This window comes from Salvelinus fontinalis, chromosome 32 (assembly GCF_029448725.1).
Source record: "Salvelinus fontinalis isolate EN_2023a chromosome 32, ASM2944872v1, whole genome shotgun sequence".
Classification (NCBI taxonomy): domain Eukaryota; kingdom Metazoa; phylum Chordata; class Actinopteri; order Salmoniformes; family Salmonidae; genus Salvelinus; species Salvelinus fontinalis.
In genome coordinates this window covers 30,743,237-30,764,780 of record NC_074696.1, presented here as the reverse complement: position 1 = coordinate 30,764,780, position 21,544 = coordinate 30,743,237, and the positions used below count along the sequence as shown (strand labels likewise).

The 21,544-nt window shown below is 45.7% G+C and overlaps 1 protein-coding gene across 5 annotated transcripts in view; it reads right to left on the bottom strand.

The window, feature by feature from the left end:
- The window catches only part of LOC129831073 (trafficking protein particle complex subunit 9-like), a 364,192-nt gene that overhangs the window by 240,027 nt on the left and 102,621 nt on the right, over positions 1-21,544 (bottom strand). For all 5 annotated transcript variants that reach the window (XM_055894093.1, XM_055894098.1, XM_055894095.1 and 2 more), the window contains 3 exons: positions 17,663-17,789; positions 16,796-16,928; positions 13,182-13,342 (listed from right to left, as the gene is read on the bottom strand). In XM_055894093.1, the coding sequence (XP_055750068.1) occupies positions 13,182-13,342; positions 16,796-16,928; positions 17,663-17,789 (421 nt within the window). The remainder of the gene's footprint in view (positions 1-13,181; positions 13,343-16,795; positions 16,929-17,662; positions 17,790-21,544) is intronic.

The following is a 21,544-nucleotide window of genomic DNA, read 5'->3' as shown; positions in this document are numbered from 1 at the left end:
AAGCCACTCCACATTCCCACTTCTACCACAGCCATTTTGCTAATCACATCAGTTTCCTAAGCAACTTCAAAAGGAAAAGGTGTGTCGAATTGCAGCCCTCTACAAGCCCACTGGTAAAGCACAGCTCTGACAGAGCGGGTGGGTCATTTCAATTCAAACCACGCACCACAGGTAGACTACAGTTTCACCACTCAAAAGTAAAGCTTGTAGTTAAGACGGATTCTCACCGACAACGGCAAACTACGTGACAACTGTTGATGTAAAATGTTTTGTCAGAACATATTGCAGATGTCAGCTGGGTACATGTGAGAGAAGGACAGAGAAAGAGAGAGGTACAGAGATCGAGAGAGAGCAAGATAGAGGTACAGAGTGAGAGCGAGAAAGAGGTACAGTGAGAAGTACAGAGAGAGGCAATGAGAGAGGTACAGAGAGAGGTAAAGAGTGACTGACCCAAAATTAAAGAAAGCTTTGACTATGTACAGTCTCAGTGAGCATAGCCTTGCTATTGAGAGGCCGCCGTAGGCAGACCTGGCTCTCAAGAGAAGACAGGCTATGTGCACACTGCCCACAAAATGAAGTGGAAACTGAGCTGCACTTCCTAACCTCCTGCCAAATGTATGACCATATTAGAGACACATATTCCCCTCAGATTACACAGACCCACAAAGAATTTGAAAACAAATCAAATTTTGATAAACTCCCATATCTATTGGGTGAAATACCACAATCACAGCAGCAAGATGTGTTACCTGTGACTACAAGAAAAGGGCAACAAGTGAACTCACAAAAACTGACTTCAGTGAGTTCAAGACAACTGGGAACTCGGGAAAAACGAGCTACAACTGGGAAAATACGTTTTGAGCTTTCATCCTACTCTGAATTGTAAATCGGGAACTTGAGCCTCTTTCTAGAGCTACGACCTGAAGATTGCTGACGTCATCATGATTCAACCTTTTTTTCCGAGTTCCCAGTAGTCTTGAAAGCACCATAAATCCAGAGAATGCCTGACTTTGATGACAAAATTTGCCAACAGAGGACCGCCGCGCCACCTCTCTGTTCAAGTGAACACAGCACAACAAGGTGAGTCCAAAAATGTATTGTAAGCTGCTGCATAAATGATGTAATATGCCAGGGAGATATGTATACTGTAGCTAAGAAAGTAATACTAAGTGTATGTTGTGTAGTAAGATGTTAGTAGCCCATGTGCCTCACCCTAATAATTGTATCTATTTTCACCTCTTAATTTTGCCTACTGTTCTGACTTGGTGATGCACATGTAGCCTATAACCTGTTCTAGAGAAATGTAATCATTGAATATTGTAAGAGCTTTCATTGTCAGATTATATGTCTCTTTTATTTATCCTACGGTTCTGACTTGGTGTACAGGGAGAGCACTGTAAGAACGGCCCATGTTCTAAATGACATCCGGTTTGGAGCGAGCGGTCGCATTTGCATTCGCTCCGCAGGTAGTATAACTTTTCATTACATTTCATTACATTTCATTACATTTCATTATAGTACAACGGTTTGATTTGTCTAACCTTAGCAATTTCTTCTTAGCTAGCTACATAGCCGTCTGTGTATCAAAGATAATTGCGTAATTATCGTATTTCGTCGTCTATCGTAGTCCACACTGCTATCTGCCCAGCAGCTAGCCAGCTAGCAAACGTCCACCGTCTACCGAATAGCAGCACTGTAGAAACTATTACACTCAACGGAACGACTTGATTAGTGTAGTGTTAGCTAGCTAGATAGTTGTCTTTGCTGTCTTCGTATCCAAGATAATTGGGTAGTTCAGAGTGTGTAGTTTTAGAGTGATTATCTTAATTTACTGAGGTTAGCTAGCCAGCTATTTGTCGTCCTTAACGTAGGAAACACTGCTAGCTAGCCAACAGCTAGCCAACGTCTACCGAATAGAACTTCCGCACTCAACAACCCGGTCGCATTCCGCTTCGCTCCACAGGTAGTATCACATTTTCATTTCATTTCATTACAGTACAACGGTTTGATTTGTTTGATCGTAGCTAGCTACATAGCTAGCTACATAGCCGTCTTTGTATCAAAGATAATTGTGTAGTCTAGAGCGATTTTATAGGTTAGCTAGCCAGCTATTGTCGTTCTTTTAACGTAACGTAATCAACACTGCTAGCTAGCCAGCTAGCCACCGAATAGCAGCACTGTAGCAGCACTGTAGAAACTATTACACTCAACGGAACGACTTGATTAGTGTAGTGTCAACAACGCAGCCACTGCCAACTAGCCTACTTCAGCAGTACTGTATCATTTTAATCATCTTAGTCAATAAGATTCTTGCTACGTAAGCTTAACTTTCTGAACATTTGAGACGTGTAGTCCACTTGTCATTCCAATCTCCTCTGCATTAGCGTAGCCTCTCCTGTAGCCTGTCAACTATGTGTCTGTCTATCCCTGTTCTCTCCTCTCTGCACAGACCATACAAACGCTTCACACCGCGTGGCCGCGGCCACCCTAATCTGGTGGTCCCAGCGCGCACGACCCACGTGGAGTTCCAGGTCTCCGGTAGCCTCTGGAACTGCCGATCTGCGGCCAACAAGGCAGAGTTCATCTCAGCCTATGCCTCCCTCCAGTCCCTCGACTTCTTGGCACTGACGGAAACATGGATCACCACAGATAACACTGCTACTCCTACTGCTCTCTCTTCGTCCGCCCACGTGTTCTCGCACACCCCGAGAGCAGCTGGTCAGCGGGGTGGTGGCACCGGGATCCTCATCTCTCCCAAGTGGTCATTCTCTCTTTCTCCCCTTACCCATCTGTCTATCGCCTCCTTTGAATTCCATGCTGTCACAGTTACCAGCCCTTTCAAGCTTAACATCCTTATCATTTATCGCCCTCCAGGTTCCCTCGGAGAGTTCATCAATGAGCTTGATGCCTTGATAAGCTCCTTTCCTGAGGACGGCTCACCTCTCACAGTTCTGGGCGACTTTAACCTCCCCACGTCTACCTTTGACTCATTCCTCTCTGCCTCCTTCTTTCCACTCCTCTCCTCTTTTGACCTCACCCTCTCACCTTCCCCCCCTACTCACAAGGCAGGCAATACGCTTGACCTCATCTTTACTAGATGCTGTTCTTCCACTAACCACATTGCAACTCCCCTCCAAGTCTCCGACCACTACCTTGTATCCTTTTCCCTCTCGCTCTCATCCAACACTTCCCACACTGCCCCTACTCGGATGGTAGCGCGCCGTCCCAACCTTCGCTCTCTCTCCCCCGCTACTCTCTCCTCTTCCATCCTATCATCTCTCCCCTCTGCTCAAACCTTCTCCAACCTATCTCCTGATTCTGCCTCCTCAACCCTCCTCTCCTCCCTTTCTGCATCCTTTGACTCTCTATGTCCCCTATCCTCCAGGCCGGCTCGGTCCTGCCCTCCCGCTCCGTGGCTCGACGACTCATTGCGAGCTCACAGAACAGGGCTCCGGGCAGCCGAGCGGAAATGGAGGAAAACTCGCCTCCCTGCGGACCTGGCATCCTTTCACTCCCTCCTCTCTACATTTTCCTCTTCTGTCTCTGCTGCTAAAGCCACTTTCTACCACTCTAAATTCCAAGCATCTGCCTCTAACCCTAGGAAGCTCTTTGCCACCTTCTCCTCCCTCCTGAATCCTCCTCCCCCTCCCCCCCCTCCTCCCTCTCTGCAGATGACTTCGTCAACCATTTTGAAAAGAAGGTCGACGACATCCGATCCTCGTTTGCTAAGTCAAACGACATCGCTGGTTCTGCTCACACTGCCCTACCCTGTGCTCTGACCTCTTTCTCCCCTCTCTCTCCAGATGAAATCTCGCGTCTTGTGACGGCCGGCCGCCCAACAACCTGCCCGCTTGACCCTATCCCCTCCTCTCTTCTCCAGACCATTTCCGGTGACCTTCTCCCTTACCTCACCTCGCTCATCAACTCATCCCTGACCGCTGGCTACGTCCCTCCCGTCTTCAAGAGAGCGAGAGTTGCACCCCTTCTGAAAAAACCTACACTCGATCCCTCCGATGTCAACAACTACAGACCAGTATCCCTTCTTTCTTTTCTCTCCAAAACTCTTGAACGTGCCGTCCTTGGCCAGCTCTCCTGCTATCTCTCTCAGAATTACCTTCTTGATCCAAATCAGTCAGGTTTCAAGACTAGTCATTCAACTGAGACTGCTCTTCTCTGTATCACGGAGGCGCTCCGCACTGCTAAAGCTAACTCTCTCTCCTCTGCTCTCATCCTTCTAGACCTATCGGCTGCCTTCGACACTGTGAACCATCAGATCCTCCTCTCCACCCTCTCCGAGTTGGGTATCTCCGGCGCGGCCCACGCTTGGATTGCGTCCTACCTGACAGGTCGCTCCTACCAGGTGGCGTGGCGAGAATCTGTCTCCTCACCACGCGCTCTCACCACTGGTGTCCCCCAGGGCTCTGTTCTAGGCCCTCTCCTATTCTCGCTATACACCAAGTCACTTGGCTCTGTCATAACCTCACATGGTCTCTCCTATCATTGCTATGCAGACGACACACAATTAATCTTCTCCTTTCCCCCTTCTGATGACCAGGTGGCGAATCGCATCTCTGCATGTCTGGCAGACATATCAGTGTGGATGACGGATCACCACCTCAAGCTGAACCTCGGCAAGACGGAGCTGCTCTTCCTCCCGGGGAAGGACTGCCCGTTCCATGATCTCGCCATCACGGTTGACAACTCCATTGTGTCCTCCTCCCAGAGCGCTAAGAACCTTGGCGTGATCCTGGACAACACCCTGTCATTCTCAACTAACATCAAGGCGGTGGCCCGTTCCTGTAGGTTCATGCTCTACAACATCCGCAGAGTACGACCCTGCCTCACACAGGAAGCGGCGCAGGTCCTAATCCAGGCACTTGTCATCTCCCGTCTGGATTACTGCAACTCGCTGTTGGCTGGGCTCCCTGCCTGTGCCATTAAACCCCTACAACTCATCCAGAACGCCGCAGCCCGTCTGGTGTTCAACCTTCCCAAGTTCTCTCACGTCACCCCGCTCCTCCTCTCTCTCCACTGGCTTCCAGTTGAAGCTCGCATCCGCTACTAGACCATGGTGCTTGCCTACGGAGCTGTGAGGGGAACGGCACCTCAGTACCTCCAGGCTCTGATCAGGCCCTACACCCAAACAAGGGCACTGCGTTCATCCACCTCTGTCCTGCTCGCCTCCCTACCACTGAGGAAGTACAGTTCCCGCTCAGCCCAGTCAAAACTGTTCGCTGCTCTGGCCCCCCAATGGTGGAACAAACTCCCTCACGACGCCAGGACAGCGGAGTCAATCACCACCTTCCGGAGACACCTGAAACCCCACCTCTTTAAGGAATACCTAGGATAGGATAAAGTAATCCTTCTGACCCCCCCCCCCTTAAAAGATTTAGATGCACTGTTTGTAAAGTGGCTGTTCCACTGGATGTCATAAGGTGAACGCACCAATTTGTAAGTCGCTCTGGATAAGAGCGTCTGCTAAATGACTTAAATGTAATGTAAATGTAAATGTAAATTCTGTCACTGTACATTTCAAAAGTGCTGAACAAATAGTTAAATTGACTATGTCCGTCCTAGCTCGCTCATTAATGTCTTAATCGAAGTTACGGATTGCCTCTTATCCGCTTGACGTCCCCTTATGCCATAGTTTGTACATTTCAATTGTCAGTAGAAACCACATATATTTAAGCAAGTCAGCTCCCGAGTGGCACAGCGGTCTAAGGCACTGCTTCTCAGTTCTTAACTGACTTGCCTAGTTAAATAAAGGTTCAATTAAAAAAAGATATATCAGCTTTGTTTTTTTTAAAGACCACAAATGAGGCTGAATGAACTGTTTTGCTGCCAGACAAGGCTCTGCTGATAGCCAGGTGTAGCAGTGGTAAGCTGTTGGGACTCTGCTGTTGGGACAGCTTTATGTAGGCCCTAACAGTTTGTGGGCACCGTTTGTCACCGTTATAGTGTAACTAATGTATTGTGTAGTGTTGTATAGTGGCTTTGCAGGCAAGGACCCACTTTTTTTCCCTCACCAAGATTTACATGCTAAAATCACCACCGTATAGACATAATGACATTTGTAATGTCTTTCTTTTGGAACGTTTGCGAGTGTAATGTTAACTGTTCATTTTTTATTGTTTAATTCACTTCTGTTGAAATTGAGTTGAGAGAGAGAGACAGAGAGACAGAGAGAGAGAGAGAGAGCTGTGGGTTGGCAGCGCACTACATTGCAGCTGCCATAAGTTGAGGGACAGTGTCTGACAGACCAATCAACCTGCACATGTACTCAACTGTATGCTTATTGTTATTGTTGAATGTATGGTTATTTTGACCCTTGGTTATTGTTGTTACTGTTGTCCCGTTGACAATTTTGATTTTATTTTATATTGTAAATAAGCTTTGGCAATATGTACACTGTTACGTCATGCCAATGAAGCAAATTGAATTGAGAGAGAGAGAGAGAGAGAGAGAGAGAGAGAGAGAGAGAGAGAGAGAGAGAGAGAGAGAGAGAGAGAGAGAGAGAGAGAGAGAGAGAGAGAGAGAGAGAGAGAGAGAGAGAGAGAGAGAGAGAGAGAGAGAGAGAGAGAGAGAGAGAGAGAGAGAGAGAGAGAGACCTGCCTGGAGGTGACAGCATTCCCTCCCCCATATGCCCCCCTAGGCACAACTATGACAACATAACCAACAAAAGCGGGTCACAACTCCTGCAGCTCTGTCGCACGCTGGGTATGTACATAGTCAATGGTAGGCTTCGAGGGGACTCCTATGGTAGGTACACCTATAGCTCATCTCTTGGCAGTAGCACTGTAGACTACTTTATCACTGACCTCAACCCAGAGTCTCCCAGAGCGTTCACAGTCAGCCCATTAACACCCCTATCAGATCACAGCAAAATCACAGTCTACTTGAACAGAGCAATACTCACTCATGAGGCATCAAAGCCAAAGGAACTGAGTGACATTAATTAATGATATAGATGGAAGGAATGTAGTTTGGAAACCTATCAAAAAACAATTAGGCAACAACAAATTCAATCCCTTTTAGACAGCTTCCTAGACAAAACGTTCCACTGTAACAGTGAAGGTGTAAACATGGCAGTAGAAAATCTTAACAGTATATGTGACCTCTCAGCATCCCTATCAAATCTAAAAAAAATCGCAAATAGAAAACCAAAGAAAATGAACAACAATGACAAAAGGATTGATGAAGAACGTAAAAATCTAAGAAAGAAATTGAGAAACCTGTCCAACCAAAAACACAGAGACCCGGAAAACCTGAGTCTACGCCTTCACTATGGTGAATCACTAAAACAATACAGAAATACCATGGAGAAAGAACAGCACGTCATAAATCAGATCAATGTAAATGAAGAATCCAGAGACTCTAACCACTTCTGGGAAAATTGGATAACACTAAACAAACAACACAAAGAATAATCTATCCAAAACGGAGATGTATGGGTAAACCACTCCTCTATTCTTTTTGGCCCTATAACAAAGAACTAACAGCAAAAACATACACGTACAGACTCATAGCCTTGCTCTTGAGAAAGGCCACCGTAGGCAGACCTGGCTCTCAAGAGAAGACACACTGCCCACAAAATGAGGTGGAAACTGAGCTGCACTTCCTAACCTCCTGCCCAATGTATGACCATATTAGAGACACCTATTTCCCTCAGATTACACAGATCCACAAACATTAAAAATAAAAATAAACGATTTTGATAAACTCCGATATCTACTGGGTGAAATACCACAGTGTGCCATCACAGCAGCAAGATTTGTGACCTGTTGCCACAAGAAAATGTCAACCAGTGAAGAACAAACATCTTTGTAAATACAACCCATATTTATGTTTTTATTTATTTTGCCTTTTGTACTTTAACCATTTATACATCGTTATAACACTGTATATACACATAATATGACATTTGTAATGTATTTATTCTTTTGGAACTGCAGTGAATAATGTTTACTGTTCATTTTTAATGTTTATTTCACTTTTGTATATTAACTACTTCACTTGTTTTTGCAAGTCAATAAAACCCATTGGATTGACACTCACACACACAGAGCAAGAGAGAGAGGTACACACAGAAAGAGAGAGAGAGGGAAAGAGAGAGAGAGAGAGAAGTACACAGAGAGAGGTACAGAGAGAGAGAGAGAAGGAAAGAGAGATAGAAGTACAGAGAGAGAGAGGGAGAGAGAGAGAGATAGAAGTACAGAGAGAGAGAGGGAGAGAGAGAGATAGAAGGAAAGAGAGAGAGATAGAAGAGAGAGAGAGAAGGAAAGAGAGAGAGAGATAGAAGGAAAGAGAGAGAGAGATAGAAGGAAAGAGAGAGAGAGATAGAAGGAAAGAGAGAGAGAGATAGAAGGAAAGAGAGAGAGAGAGAGAAGGAAAGAGAGAGAGAGAGAGAGAGGGAAAGAGCGAGAGAGAGAGAGAGGGAAAGAGCGAGAGAGAGAGAGAGGGAAAGAGCGAGAGAGAGAGGGAAAGAGCGAGAGAGAGAGGGAAAGAGCGAGAGAGAGAGGGAAAGAGCGAGAGAGAGAGGGAAAGAGCGAGAGAGAGAGGGAAAGAGCGAGAGAGAGAGGGAAAGAGCGAGAGAGAGAGGGAAAGAGCGAGAGAGAGAAGGAAAGAGCGAGAGAGAGAAGGAAAGAGCGAGAGAGAGAAGGAAAGAGCGAGAGAGAGAAGGAAAGAGCGAGAGAGAGAAGGAAAGAGCGAGAGAGAGAAGGAAAGAGCGAGAGAGAGAAGGAAAGAGCGAGAGAGAGAAGGAAAGAGCGAGAGAGCGAGAGAGAGAAGGAAAGAGCGAGAGAGCGAGAGAGCGAAGGAAAGAGCGAGAGAGCGAGAGAGCGAGAGAGCGAGAGAGCGAGAGAGCGAGAGAGCGAGAGAGCGAGAGAGCGAGAGAGCGAGAGAGCGAGAGAGAGAAGGAAAGAGCGAGAGAGCGAGAGAGAGAAGGAAAGAGCGAGAGAGCGAGAGAGAGAAGGAAAGAGCGAGAGAGAGCGAGAGAGAGCGAGAGAGAGCGAGAGAGAGCGAGAGAGAGCGAGAGAGAGCGAGAGAGAGCGAGAGAGAGCGAGAGAGAGCGAGAGAGAGAAGGAAAGAGCGAGAGAGAGAAGGAAAGAGCGAGAGAGAGAAGGAAAGAGCGAGAGAGAGAAGGAAAGAGCGAGAGAGAGAAGGAAAGAGCGAGAGAGAGAAGGAAAGAGCGAGAGAGAGAAGGAAAGAGCGAGAGAGAGCGAGAGAGAGAAGGAAAGAGCGAGAGAGCGAGAGAGCGAGAGAGAGCGAGAGAGAGCGAGAGAGAGAAGGAAAGAGCGAGAGAGAGCGAGAGAGAGAAGGAAAGAGCGAGAGAGCGAGAGAGAGAAGGAAAGAGCGAGAGAGCGAGAGAGAGAGCGAGAGAGAGAGCGAGAGAGAGAGCGAGAGAGAGAGCGAGAGAGAGAAGGAAAGAGCGAGAGAGAGAAGGAAAGAGCGAGAGAGCGAGAAGGAAAGAGCGAGAGAGCGAGAAGGAAAGAGCGAGAGAGCGAGAGAGCGAGAGAGAGAAGGAAAGAGCGAGAGAGCGAGAGAGAGAAGGAAAGAGCGAGAGAGCGAGAGAGCGAGAGAGAGCGAGAGAGAGCGAGAGAGAGAAGGAAAGAGCGAGAGAGCGAGAGAGAGAAGGAAAGAGCGAGAGAGCGAGAGAGAGAAGGAAAGAGCGAGAGAGAGAGCGAGAAAGAGAGCGAGAGAGAGAGCGAGAGAGAGAGCGAGAGAGAGAGCGAGAGAGAGAGCGAGAGAGAGAAGGAAAGAGCGAGAGAGAGAAGGAAAGAGCGAGAGAGAGAAGGAAAGAGCGAGAGAGAGCGAGAGAGAGAAGGAAAGAGCGAGAGAGCGAGAGAGCGAGAGAGAGCGAGAGAGAGCGAGAGAGAGAAGGAAAGAGCGAGAGAGCGAGAGAGAGAAGGAAAGAGCGAGAGAGCGAGAGAGAGAAGGAAAGAGCGAGAGAGAGAGCGAGAGAGAGAGCGAGAGAGAGAGCGAGAGAGAGAGCGAGAGAGAGAGCGAGAGAGAGAGCGAGAGAGAGAAGGAAAGAGCGAGAGAGAGAAGGAAAGAGCGAGAGAGCGAGAAGGAAAGAGCGAGAGAGCGAGAGAGCGAGAAAGCGAGAGAGCGAGAGAGAGAAGGAAAGAGCGAGAGAGCGAGAGAGAGAAGGAAAGAGCGAGAGAGCGAGAGAGAGAAGGAAAGAGCGAGAGAGCGAGAGAGAGAAGGAAAGAGCGAGAGAGAGCGAGAGAGAGAAGGAAAGAGCGAGAGAGAGCGAGAGAGAGCGAGAGAGAGAAGGAAAGAGCGAGAGAGAGAAGGAAAGAGCGAGAGAGAGAAGGAAAGAGCGAGAGAGAGAAGGAAAGAGCGAGAGAGAGAAGGAAAGAGCGAGAGAGAGAAGGAAAGAGCGAGAGAGAGCGAGAGAGAGAAGGAAAGAGCGAGAGAGAGCGAGAGAGAGAAGGAAAGAGCGAGAGAGAGCGAGAGAGAGAAGGAAAGAGCGAGAGAAGGAAAGAGCGAGAGAAGGAAAGAGCGAGAGAAGGAAAGAGCGAGAGAAGGAAAGAGCGAGAGAAGGAAAGAGCGAGAGAAGGAAAGAGCGAGAGAAGGAAAGAGCGAGAGAAGGAAAGAGCGAGAGAAGGAAAGAGCGAGAGAAGGAAAGAGCGAGCGAGAGAGCGAGCGAGCGAGAGAGCGAGAGCGAGAGCGCGAGAGAGAAGGAAAGAGCGAGAGAGCGAGAGCGAGAGCGCGAGAGAGAAGGAAAGAGCGAGAGAGAGAAGGAAAGAGCGAGAGAGCGAGAGAGCGAGAGAGAGCGAGAGAGAGAAGGAAAGAGCGAGAGAGCGAGAGAGAGAAGGAAAGAGCGAGAGAGCGAGAGAGAGAAGGAAAGAGCGAGAGAGAGAGCGAGAGAGAGAGCGAGAGAGAGAGCGAGAGAGAGAGCGAGAGAGAGAGCGAGAGAGAGAGCGAGAGAGAGAGCGAGAGAGAGAGCGAGAGAGAGAAGGAAAGAGCGAGAGAGAGAAGGAAAGAGCGAGAGAGCGAGAAGGAAAGAGCGAGAGAGCGAGAGAGCGAGAAAGCGAGAGAGCGAGAGAGAGAAGGAAAGAGCGAGAGAGCGAGAGAGAGAAGGAAAGAGCGAGAGAGCGAGAGAGAGAAGGAAAGAGCGAGAGAGCGAGAGAGAGAAGGAAAGAGCGAGAGAGAGCGAGAGAGAGAAGGAAAGAGCGAGAGAGAGCGAGAGAGAGCGAGAGAGAGAAGGAAAGAGCGAGAGAGAGAAGGAAAGAGCGAGAGAGAGAAGGAAAGAGCGAGAGAGAGAAGGAAAGAGCGAGAGAGAGAAGGAAAGAGCGAGAGAGAGAAGGAAAGAGCGAGAGAGAGCGAGAGAGAGAAGGAAAGAGCGAGAGAGAGCGAGAGAGAGAAGGAAAGAGCGAGAGAGAGCGAGAGAGAGAAGGAAAGAGCGAGAGAAGGAAAGAGCGAGAGAAGGAAAGAGCGAGAGAAGGAAAGAGCGAGAGAAGGAAAGAGCGAGAGAAGGAAAGAGCGAGAGAAGGAAAGAGCGAGAGAAGGAAAGAGCGAGCGAGAGAGCGAGAGAGCGAGAGAGCGAGAGAGCGAGAGAGCGAGAGCGCGAGAGAGAAGGAAAGAGCGAGAGAGCGAGAGCGAGAGCGCGAGAGAGAAGGAAAGAGCGAGAGAGCGAGAGAGAGAAGGAAAGAGCGAGAGAGCGAGAGAGAGAAGGAAAGAGCGAGAGAGCGAGAGAGAGAAGGAAAGAGCGAGAGAGCGAGAGAGAGAAGGAAAGAGCGAGAGAGAGCGAGAGAGAGAAGGAAAGAGCGAGAGAGAGCGAGAGAGAGAAGGAAAGAGCGAGAGAGAGCGAGAGAGAGCGAGAGAGAGAAGGAAAGAGCGAGAGAGAGAAGGAAAGAGCGAGAGAGAGAAGGAAAGAGCGAGAGAGAGAAGGAAAGAGCGAGAGAGAGCGAGAGAGAGAAGGAAAGAGCGAGAGAGAGCGAGAGAGAGAAGGAAAGAGCGAGAGAGAGCGAGAGAGAGAAGGAAAGAGCGAGAGAGAGCGAGAGAGAGAAGGAAAGAGCGAGAGAGAGCGAGAGAGAGAAGGAAAGAGCGAGAGAGAGCGAGAAGGAAAGAGCGAGAGAAGGAAAGAGCGAGAGAAGGAAAGAGCGAGAGAAGGAAAGAGCGAGAGAAGGAAAGAGCGAGAGAAGGAAAGAGCGAGAGAAGGAAAGAGCGAGAGAAGGAAAGAGCGAGCGAGAGAAGGAAAGAGCGAGCGAGAGAAGGAAAGAGCGAGCGAGAGAAGGAAAGAGCGAGCGAGAGAAGGAAAGAGCGAGCGAGAGAAGGAAAGAGCGAGCGAGAGAAGGAAAGAGCGAGAGAGAGAAGGAAAGAGCGAGAGAGAGAAGGAAAGAGCGAGAGAGAGAAGGAAAGAGCGAGAGAGAGAAGGAAAGAGCGAGAGAGAGAAGGAAAGAGCGAGAGAGAGAAGGAAAGAGCGAGAGAGAGCGAGAGAGAGAAGGAAAGAGCGAGAGAGAGCGAGAGAGAGAAGGAAAGAGCGAGAGAGAGCGAGAGAGAGAAGGAAAGAGCGAGAGAGAGCGAGAGAAGGAAAGAGCGAGAGAAGGAAAGAGCGAGAGAAGGAAAGAGCGAGAGAAGGAAAGAGCGAGAGAAGGAAAGAGCGAGAGAAGGAAAGAGCGAGCGAGAGAAGGAAAGAGCGAGCGAGAGAAGGAAAGAGCGAGCGAGAGAAGGAAAGAGCGAGCGAGAGAAGGAAAGAGCGAGCGAGAGAAGGAAAGAGCGAGCGAGAGAAGGAAAGAGCGAGCGAGAGAAGGAAAGAGCGAGCGAGAGAAGGAAAGAGCGAGCGAGAGAGCGAGAGAGCGAGAGAGAGAGAGAGAGAGAGAGAGAGAGAGAGAGAGAGAGAGAGAGAGAGAGAGAGAGAGAGAGAGAGAGAGAGAGAGAGAGAGAGAGAGAGAGAGAGAGAGAGAGAGAGAGAGAGAGAGAGAGCGAGCGAGAGAGAGAGAGAGAGAGACAAAAGAACTGCAGAGCTTGAGGGATGCAAGCAGGTATTGAACAAACCAAAAGACAACAACTAGTGATCTCCAACGCTGCCAAGAGGACAGGAAGAGTCACCAGGGGAGAGAGGGCAAGACAGACAGTGAGAGAGGGGGAGAGACAGATGGAGGGAGAGTACATGAAAGGAAACACAGGTTTAAAAACTGTGTGTGTGTGTGTGTGTGTGTTTTCTGAACCCTGACCTTTAGTATTGCAGGTCTTGGAGGTGACCTCCAGTGTCTCCAAGTCTTCAGCGCCGATGTTCTCCAGAGTGATGGTCAGCCGCTGTGTCTCTCCGTTAAAGAGCTGAACAGACACACTGCTGGACAACTCCTCTTTAGAGGGCCGGAGGGGGTGGGCTGACCTGGAGGGGGATACAGGAGGGTAAGGGTTAAGACATGTCTTCAGACAGCGCTGAGCGATTAACCGAAATGTTGGTTCATTTTCATTTTCTAAACAACTAATTGACATCGTTTCAATTATTTAAATTCCATTTAAATCAGTTCTTTTGTGAGCTCCATGCACAGTTTCTCTAGAGATATGTAGATTAAGCCCGAACTGTGCGATGTAGTAGGGAGTTGTAGTTTCCAACAGGACAATATTCTAAATAGTTTAGAGCAGAAAACGTGGTAACTACAATGACCATAATTCATTGCGCGCCTACTTGTTTCTTTTAAGCCTGCTACATTAGGTTAGTGTTGGAAAGAGAAGGAGAGGAAACAGAAGAGACAGAAGACGCGCGATCGAGGGGGATAGAGAGCAGTTGCTTCGTGAGATATCTCTACCTGAAAATAGATGATCATAGTTGGTATTCAGCAGTCATAAAAGCCTCATTTACTTTGAAGAACTACAAAATTGTGATTTTGTCAGATAGTATAGGCAGCAGCTCTGTAGAGATGAGATGATGACTTGGAATAAATAATAGTCAAATAAAACAAATGTAATAATATACACAACAGGTGAAATATTTGATTAAAGTAATGTGAATAATTGCTGGTTAACAAGTGATCAGCAGAAATGAGTCACTACCATCATGGCTTTTTATTCATTGTTTTATTCTGTGTTACAGCATTCAACCCACATAATGTATTGTGCATTTAATGTTTGAAAAATAATCTTATTTATTTTTTATTTTTTCAAAACCCAACCGACCTCAAAAAACATTAATCGCTCAGCACTACTTCAGACCTGGAGATCTGGTAAGACACACAGGCGGTTAAGGGTTAACTTCTTATGGCTGCAGGGGCAGTATTGAGTAGCTTGGATGAAAGGTGCACAGAGGTGCCCAGAATAAACGGCCTGCTCCTCAGTCCCAGCTGCTAATATATGCATATTATTATTAGTATTGGATAGAAAACACTCTGAAGTTTCTAAAACTGTTTGAATTATGTCTGTGAGTATAACAGAACTCATATTGCATGCAAAAACCTGAGAAATTCTGAGGCTGGTCGATTTTCAACCAAGATCCTATTGAAATCACAGCGAGATATGGATGAGTTTGCACTTCCTACGGCTTCCACTAGATGTCAACAGTCTGTAGAACCTTGTCTGATGCCTCTACTGTGAAGGAGGGGCGAATGAGAGGGGAATTAGTCAGGTCTGCCATTCTTTGACATGAGACGGAGCTCTGTTCCATCGCTCATCTGAAGTCAATGTAATTCTCCGGTTGGAACGTTATTCAAGATTTATGTTAAAAGATTCTCAAGATTGATTCAAAACATCGTTTGACATGTTTCTACTGACTGTTACGGAACTTTTGGACATTGTCAGCTTTTAGTGAACGCGCTTCCTGACGTTGGATTTGTTTACCAAACACGCTACAAACATAGCTATTTGGACATAAAGGATGGACATTACCGAACAAAACGAACATTTCTTGTGGAAGTGGGAGTGCATTCCGACGAAGTTCAGCAAAGGTAAGTGAAGATTTATAATGCTTTTTATGAGTTTTGTTGACTGCACAATTTGGCGGGTAACTGTATGGCTTGCTTTTGTGGCTGAACGCTGTTTTCAGATTATTGAATATTGTGTTTAGCCGTAAAGCTTTTTGAAATCTGACACAGCGGTTGCATTAAGAACAAGTGTATCTTTAATTCTATGTAAAATATGTATCTTTCATCAAAGTTTATGATGAGTATTTCTGTTATTTGCGTGGCTCTCTGCAATTTCTCCGGATATTTTGGAGGCATTTCTGAACATGGCGCCAATGTAAACTGAGGTTTTTGGATATAAATATGAACTTAATCGAACAAGACATATATGTATTGTGTAACATGAAGTCCTATGAGTGGCATCTGATGAAGATCATCAAGTTTATTTTTTATCTCATTTTTATATCTTTATCTCATTTTATCTCTATTTGTGCTTTTTGTGACTCCTCTCTTTGGTTGGAAAAATGGCTGAATTTTTCTGTGAGTTGGTGACCTAACATAATCGTTTGTGGTGCTTTCGCTGAAAAGCCTATTTGAAATCGGACACTTTGGTGGGATTAACAACAAGATTACCTTTAAAATGGTATAAGATACATGTATGTTTGAGGAATTTTAATTATGAGATTTATGTTGTTTGAATTTGGCGCCCTGCACTTTCACTGGTTGTTGTCATATCATCCCGTTAACGGGATTGCAGCCATAAGAAGTTTTAAAGACATGTCTTCAGATCGCGAGAGACACACAGGAAGGTAATGACGTGTTTTATTGACTGGAGGGGTGGGCCAACATATCAATCAAGTCATCGACATTGAGCATGACCTTGCTCTATGTAGCCGATTTCAACTTTTTTAAAGTTATTCATATAGTGTGTCTAGACACACTGCTCCACAGGGGGTCTGGAACTTTGAGTCTTGATGTTGGCCACTGCACTGCATGCAAATCTACACACACACACATGATCTTAATATCTTATAAGATATCTTGAACGTGAGCGCAAGCACGCACACACACAAATAAAGAAAGGCACACGGCCCGGGCTATTGGGAAGGGGAACCAGAAGTGAAAGAAAACGAGATACAAAAGAAAGAGAGGATGGAGAGAGAGAGAGAGAGATCACAGCTAAAGAGTATGATTGGGATGAGCACAGCAAGGTCCTATTCTGAACAAGGCACAATGACGTACTGAGGTAAGCTGAGCGGCCAAATCATAGAGGAACAAGACGGGTGGCGATTTGAACATAGAGGTCCATTTAGTCCCTACCACGTTAGTTATTACTTCAAATTGAATAAAAACTCAATCTAGAGCATTGGATTTCAATTGTCCACATGCTATTACTAAAGCTATCTGTCCCTGTTGGGTACTGGAACCAACACAACAGTCAGTCTCAGAATTATGTCTATTGTAATGTTATTGTCCAGCAGCAAGTGACTAGGCTGAAGAGAAAGCATATATATCTATCTATCTATCCAACATTCTCTCACTACTAAGATACAGAACCTGTAATTATCAAGGTATAAACGATGACTTAAGTTCTTAGTAATTACAGAGGTCCCAGCAGGTTCCATAGCTGTTCCTCTTAGGTATCAGTGGGTCATTTAAAAGTAGCTGGAAGAAGAAAGAAACCCATAGCCGACTGAACGGAGGGACGAGTGCCTTGCAGAAAAGAGCCTGTGAAGATAACAGCCTGTCAAGGGACCGTGGCTGTGAATTATCACCAACTAAAAGTATCAAGATGCGGTTGGGAGTTTGTTGTGTTTTTGGTCCAGAAACCCCACTACCAGTCACTCATTTTAAAGTGGCTCTGACTAAGCAAAGTACCTACCACTCCCTAGCTGGATGCTCCATCAGGTGCAGTTTTTAGGAGTTTAGGGCGGAGGGTGTCTCACCGTGGTAGAGAGGTACTGAGCTGGAGACGGGGTAATGATGGAATGACCTCCACCATACAGCCACTGGTCCTCACACTGGGTAGACCCTCCAGGAGACAGTCACTGGTCACACCGAACACTGACGTGTGGTAGCCTACAGACAGGAGGGAAAAGTCAGTGCCCTAAAAAACCAAGGACTAACAAGCACTGCAATAACCTTTCTCCATTCTACGAAGGGTGACATTGAGAACACACTTATAAAGGATTTCTACCCAATCATCCTCTGTTGAAAACAGTCTAACCTATTAATGTAATATAAATGGCAGAAACAGAGCTGTGAGTCTTGGTTGGTTTATAGTTGGGGCTCCTGTTGTGACATCAGAAAGGTTTACAACACAATCTGAGACCCTCCTCTATTAACCACACACACACAATTAACCCCCACCCCATCCTCTGGAGAAAGACAATCCAGTCACTTGTCTTAACCATGGGGACAGAATTACAGGCAATTACTGTGGTGCAAGATTAAGACTCAATGACTATGTAGACCATAGGAATTAAAGCTACCCTAATATCCCAAGCTACTGAGGTTAACAAAGCTGAGATTAACTGACATGTCTCTTTGTCCTCGTTTAAAGATGGAGGCAGAGAACATGGGGTCTGTCTGCCGGTCGTCATGGCACACATCAATGTTTTTACATTTAGTGAAAAATCTGCACATGATTTGTCCTAAAATGACTGATAATTTAATCAAAAGAACGCCTATTAATAACCAATCTTTGATTTCATAAAAGTAAGTTGTCAGGGAGGAAGCCATTTCCATTTCAATGATGCTCTTTCCTGTGTAAGCAGTGTTCATTTGTAAGGGTAAAGTTGTGCTGGACTCACCGTTGACGTTGATGTTGCCTGCGGTGCGTGGGACCCCCACCAGGGTGACGGGGTAGAGCCCAGACTCCGCAGGGAGAGACAGGGCGGCAGGCAGGGACTCAAACTCCACGCCTGACGTCAGCAAACCCTGGAACCGAAAGAGGACAACAGATCAGTCAGAGAAGTTACGCTTTAAATCAGGGTACCATTGAGCATAATTCATAAAACTAATAGTGACTATACTTAGTTTTTCAATAAAATTATAATATACATTTTTTTGCAACCAATATAATGTTATATATATGGGGGATACAACCATCCCAGCTCTGCAGATTTTGCTGTGAAGAGACAGAATCATTAGATAATTTGTTTTGGTACTGCCCATATGGAGCTTGTTTTTGGTCGCAGGTTCAGGAATGACTTTAGAATTGCAACACTTACCTGGAGCTAACTCTGCAAATAGCACTGCTGGGTGATTTGAAAAGTCATAGTCAATCGATCAATAATACTCTTAGCAAAAATTGTATCTTTAATTTACAATCTGTGAAATCTATGAGAATAGAAAGGTTCAGAACTTTTGTGAAACATCACAGCACAGTTATATATGGCAAATAGAAATCAAAACCGGATGCTGTTCAGAGAAAGATGGGAGGTGTTCAGTGGAGCTGAAGGACGGGACCAAAAACAAACAAAAGATAACTATGGTAAAATATACTGTGTCTGTAAAATGTATATAGTATATATAAGCTGGAAGTAGAAGCATAAGTGTTGTTGTCAATTAGTTTACTCCAATTAGGGGAGGGGTGGTAGGTTTAGGGGAAAATAATAAAGGAACATATATAAATACTATATCTACAGTACCAGTCAAAAGTTGACACACCTACTCATTCAAAGGTTTTTCTTTATTTTTGACTGTTTTCTACATCGTAGAATAATAGTGAATACATCACAAATATGAAATAACACATGTGGAATCACGTAGTAACCAAAAGAGTGTTAAATCCAAATATATTTGATTCTTCAAAATAGCCACCCTTTGCCTTGATGACAGCTTTGCACACTCTTGGCATTCTCTCAACATGCTTCATGAGGTAGACACCTGGAATGCATTTAAATTAACAGGTGTGCCTTGTTAAAAGTTAATTTGTGGAATTTCAGGCCACGCCCCAAGCTTCCCACAATAAGTTGGGTGATTTTTGGCCCATTCCTCCTGACAGAGCTGGTGTAACTGAGTCAGGATTGTAGGCTTCCTTGCTCGCACAGGATTTTTCAGTTCTCACCACAAATGTTCTATAGGATTGAGTTCAAGGCTGATGATGGCCACTCCAATACCTTGACTTTGTTGTCCTTAAGCCATGTTGCCACAACTTTGGAAGTATGCTTGGGGTCATTGTCCATTTGGAAGACCCATTTGCGACCAAGCTTTAACTTCTTGACTGATGTCTTGAGATGTTGCTTCAATATATCCACATCATTTTCCTACCTCATGATGCTATCTATTTTGTGAAGTGCACCAGTCCCTCCTGCAGCAAAGCACCCCCACAATATGATGCTACCACTCCCGTGCTTCATGGTTGGGATGGTGTTCTTCGGCTTGCAAGCATCCCTCTTTTTCCTCCAAACATAATGATGGTCATTATGGCCAAACAGTTCCATTTTTGTTTCATCAGACCAGACGACATTTCTCCAAAAAGCACGATCTTTGTCCTCATGTGCACTTGCAAACCATAGTCTGGCTTTTATAAGCTGTTTTGGAGCAGTGGCTTCTTCCTTGTTGAGCAGCCTTTCAGGTTATGTTGATATAGGACTCGTTTTACTGTGGATATAGATACTGTTGTACCTGTTTCCTCCAGCATCTTCACAAGGTCCTTTGCTGTTGTTCTGGAATTGATTTGCACTTTAAGCACCAAAGTACGTTCATCTCTAGGAGACAGAACGCGTCTCCTTCCTGAGCGGTATGACAGCTGCGTGGTCCCATGGGGTTTATGCTTGCGTACTATTGTTTGTACAGATGAACGTGGTACCTTCAGGCATTTGGAAATTGCTCCTAAGGATGAACCAGACTTGTGGAGGTCTACAATTTCTTTTGATTTTCCCATGTTGTCAAGCAAAGAGGCACTGAGTTTGAACATAGGCCTTAAAATACATCCACATGTACACCTCCAATTGACTCAAATGATGTCAATTAGCCTATCAGAAGCTTCTAAAGCCATGACATCATTTTCTGGAATTTTCCAAGCTGTTCAAATTCACAGTCAACTTAGTGTATGTAAACTTCTGACCCACTGGAATTGTGATACAGTGAATTATAAGTGAAATAATCTGTCTGTAAACAATTGTTGGAAAAATGCACAAAGTAGATGTCTTAACCGACTTGCCAAAACTATAGTTTGTTAACAAGAAATGTGTGGAGTGGTTGAAAAATGAGTTAATGACTCCAACCTAAGTGTATGTAAACTTCCGACCTCAACTGTACACACACACCTCACACATATATATTAATGAGATACAATGCAGTTGTTCATTAAAAGGTATGCTATCGGTGGAGCTTCATTCAAATGACTTCATACTATGTTATCGAAGAGTTTCAAATGATTCTACTTCAAAATTGGGGCCTATTAATTAAACACAAACAGAGACTGAGCATGAAGCAATGGTTAAACTGGAACAGCAGGACATCTAAGTCGCTAAACGATCATAAAATCGCCACAGACACCTGTCAATGTAACGTAGGGTCACAACTGACTTGATTACAGTTCAATTTACTTTGAAACTAAATCAAGTGGATCTAATGAATCAGATTCCACTGTTCTAATGTGACATGATGAGAGAAACCCCATAATTGTCCCAGTGCCGTAGTGGGTGGCAATTCTTTCCACTGCTCCCTGTAATGTTCCTATCAGAACTGCAGATGAAGGAATGGAGGAGGAGGAGAGGAAGCAACTTTAGAGTATAGAAACCCAGCCCCACAGTAGTTTCCAGAGATCCCTGTAAATCAATCATGGTAATCTAATAGCCCAATATCATAAAACAGTATTTCCCAAGTCCGGTCCTTGAGTAGCCCCAACGTTTTCATCGTGGCCCCAGACAAGCACACCGGATTCTAATTGTCAACTAATCATCTAGCCTTGACAAGTTGAATGAGGTGTGTTTGTCCAGGGCTACAGCAAAAAGATGTACGGTTGGGGGTACTGGAGGACCGGAGTTGGGAAACACTGTTAAAGGATAGGAGAGGAAACCACGTAAGAGTATTGAAACCCAGCCTCTCAGTGAGCTGGTGGGAGGGAGGTTGTCTCAGGTCTCAGTACCATAGTGCTGTGATGGGAGGTAGGGTTAGTGAGAGTAGTTACCAGTGTTCCCTGTAATCTATCATCCTAATCTAGCCCTGATATCCTGGAGCCCAAGCAGGCACCGCCATCTCCCACGGAGAAAATTGTTCTTGTTCTCACCGTGAGAGAGAGAGGAGGAAACTAGAAAAACACACACACACACAGTGTAAATTGAAGGCTGTCTGCTCTGCTGTAGGAGGAGAGGAGAAGATTGGGAATGAGTCCCACACAGTAACACAGTAGGGGAGATCGGGAGGTTCGACTACCTCAGAGAGGAATATGCTAGTGTAACATCTTTATCAGTTATACAGGTGGTCAAATGCACATCACATCTAGTCTCGGATCATTAGGCCATCATCATATATATGTCTCCAGTCATAGAGAGCCTCTGTGGTGGCATGACAGTTATTTACAAAGCCATCCCTCTTGCTACTTTAGAGAGAGAATAAAGATTACACCCCTTTATTGGAAAACAAATATCAAAGTTAACCTATTGGAAATAACTCATTTGCATCCATTCTTGAAAAGGTTAATTAGCCCGACTCGCTATTGTTAACGATCAGTCTGTGTGTGT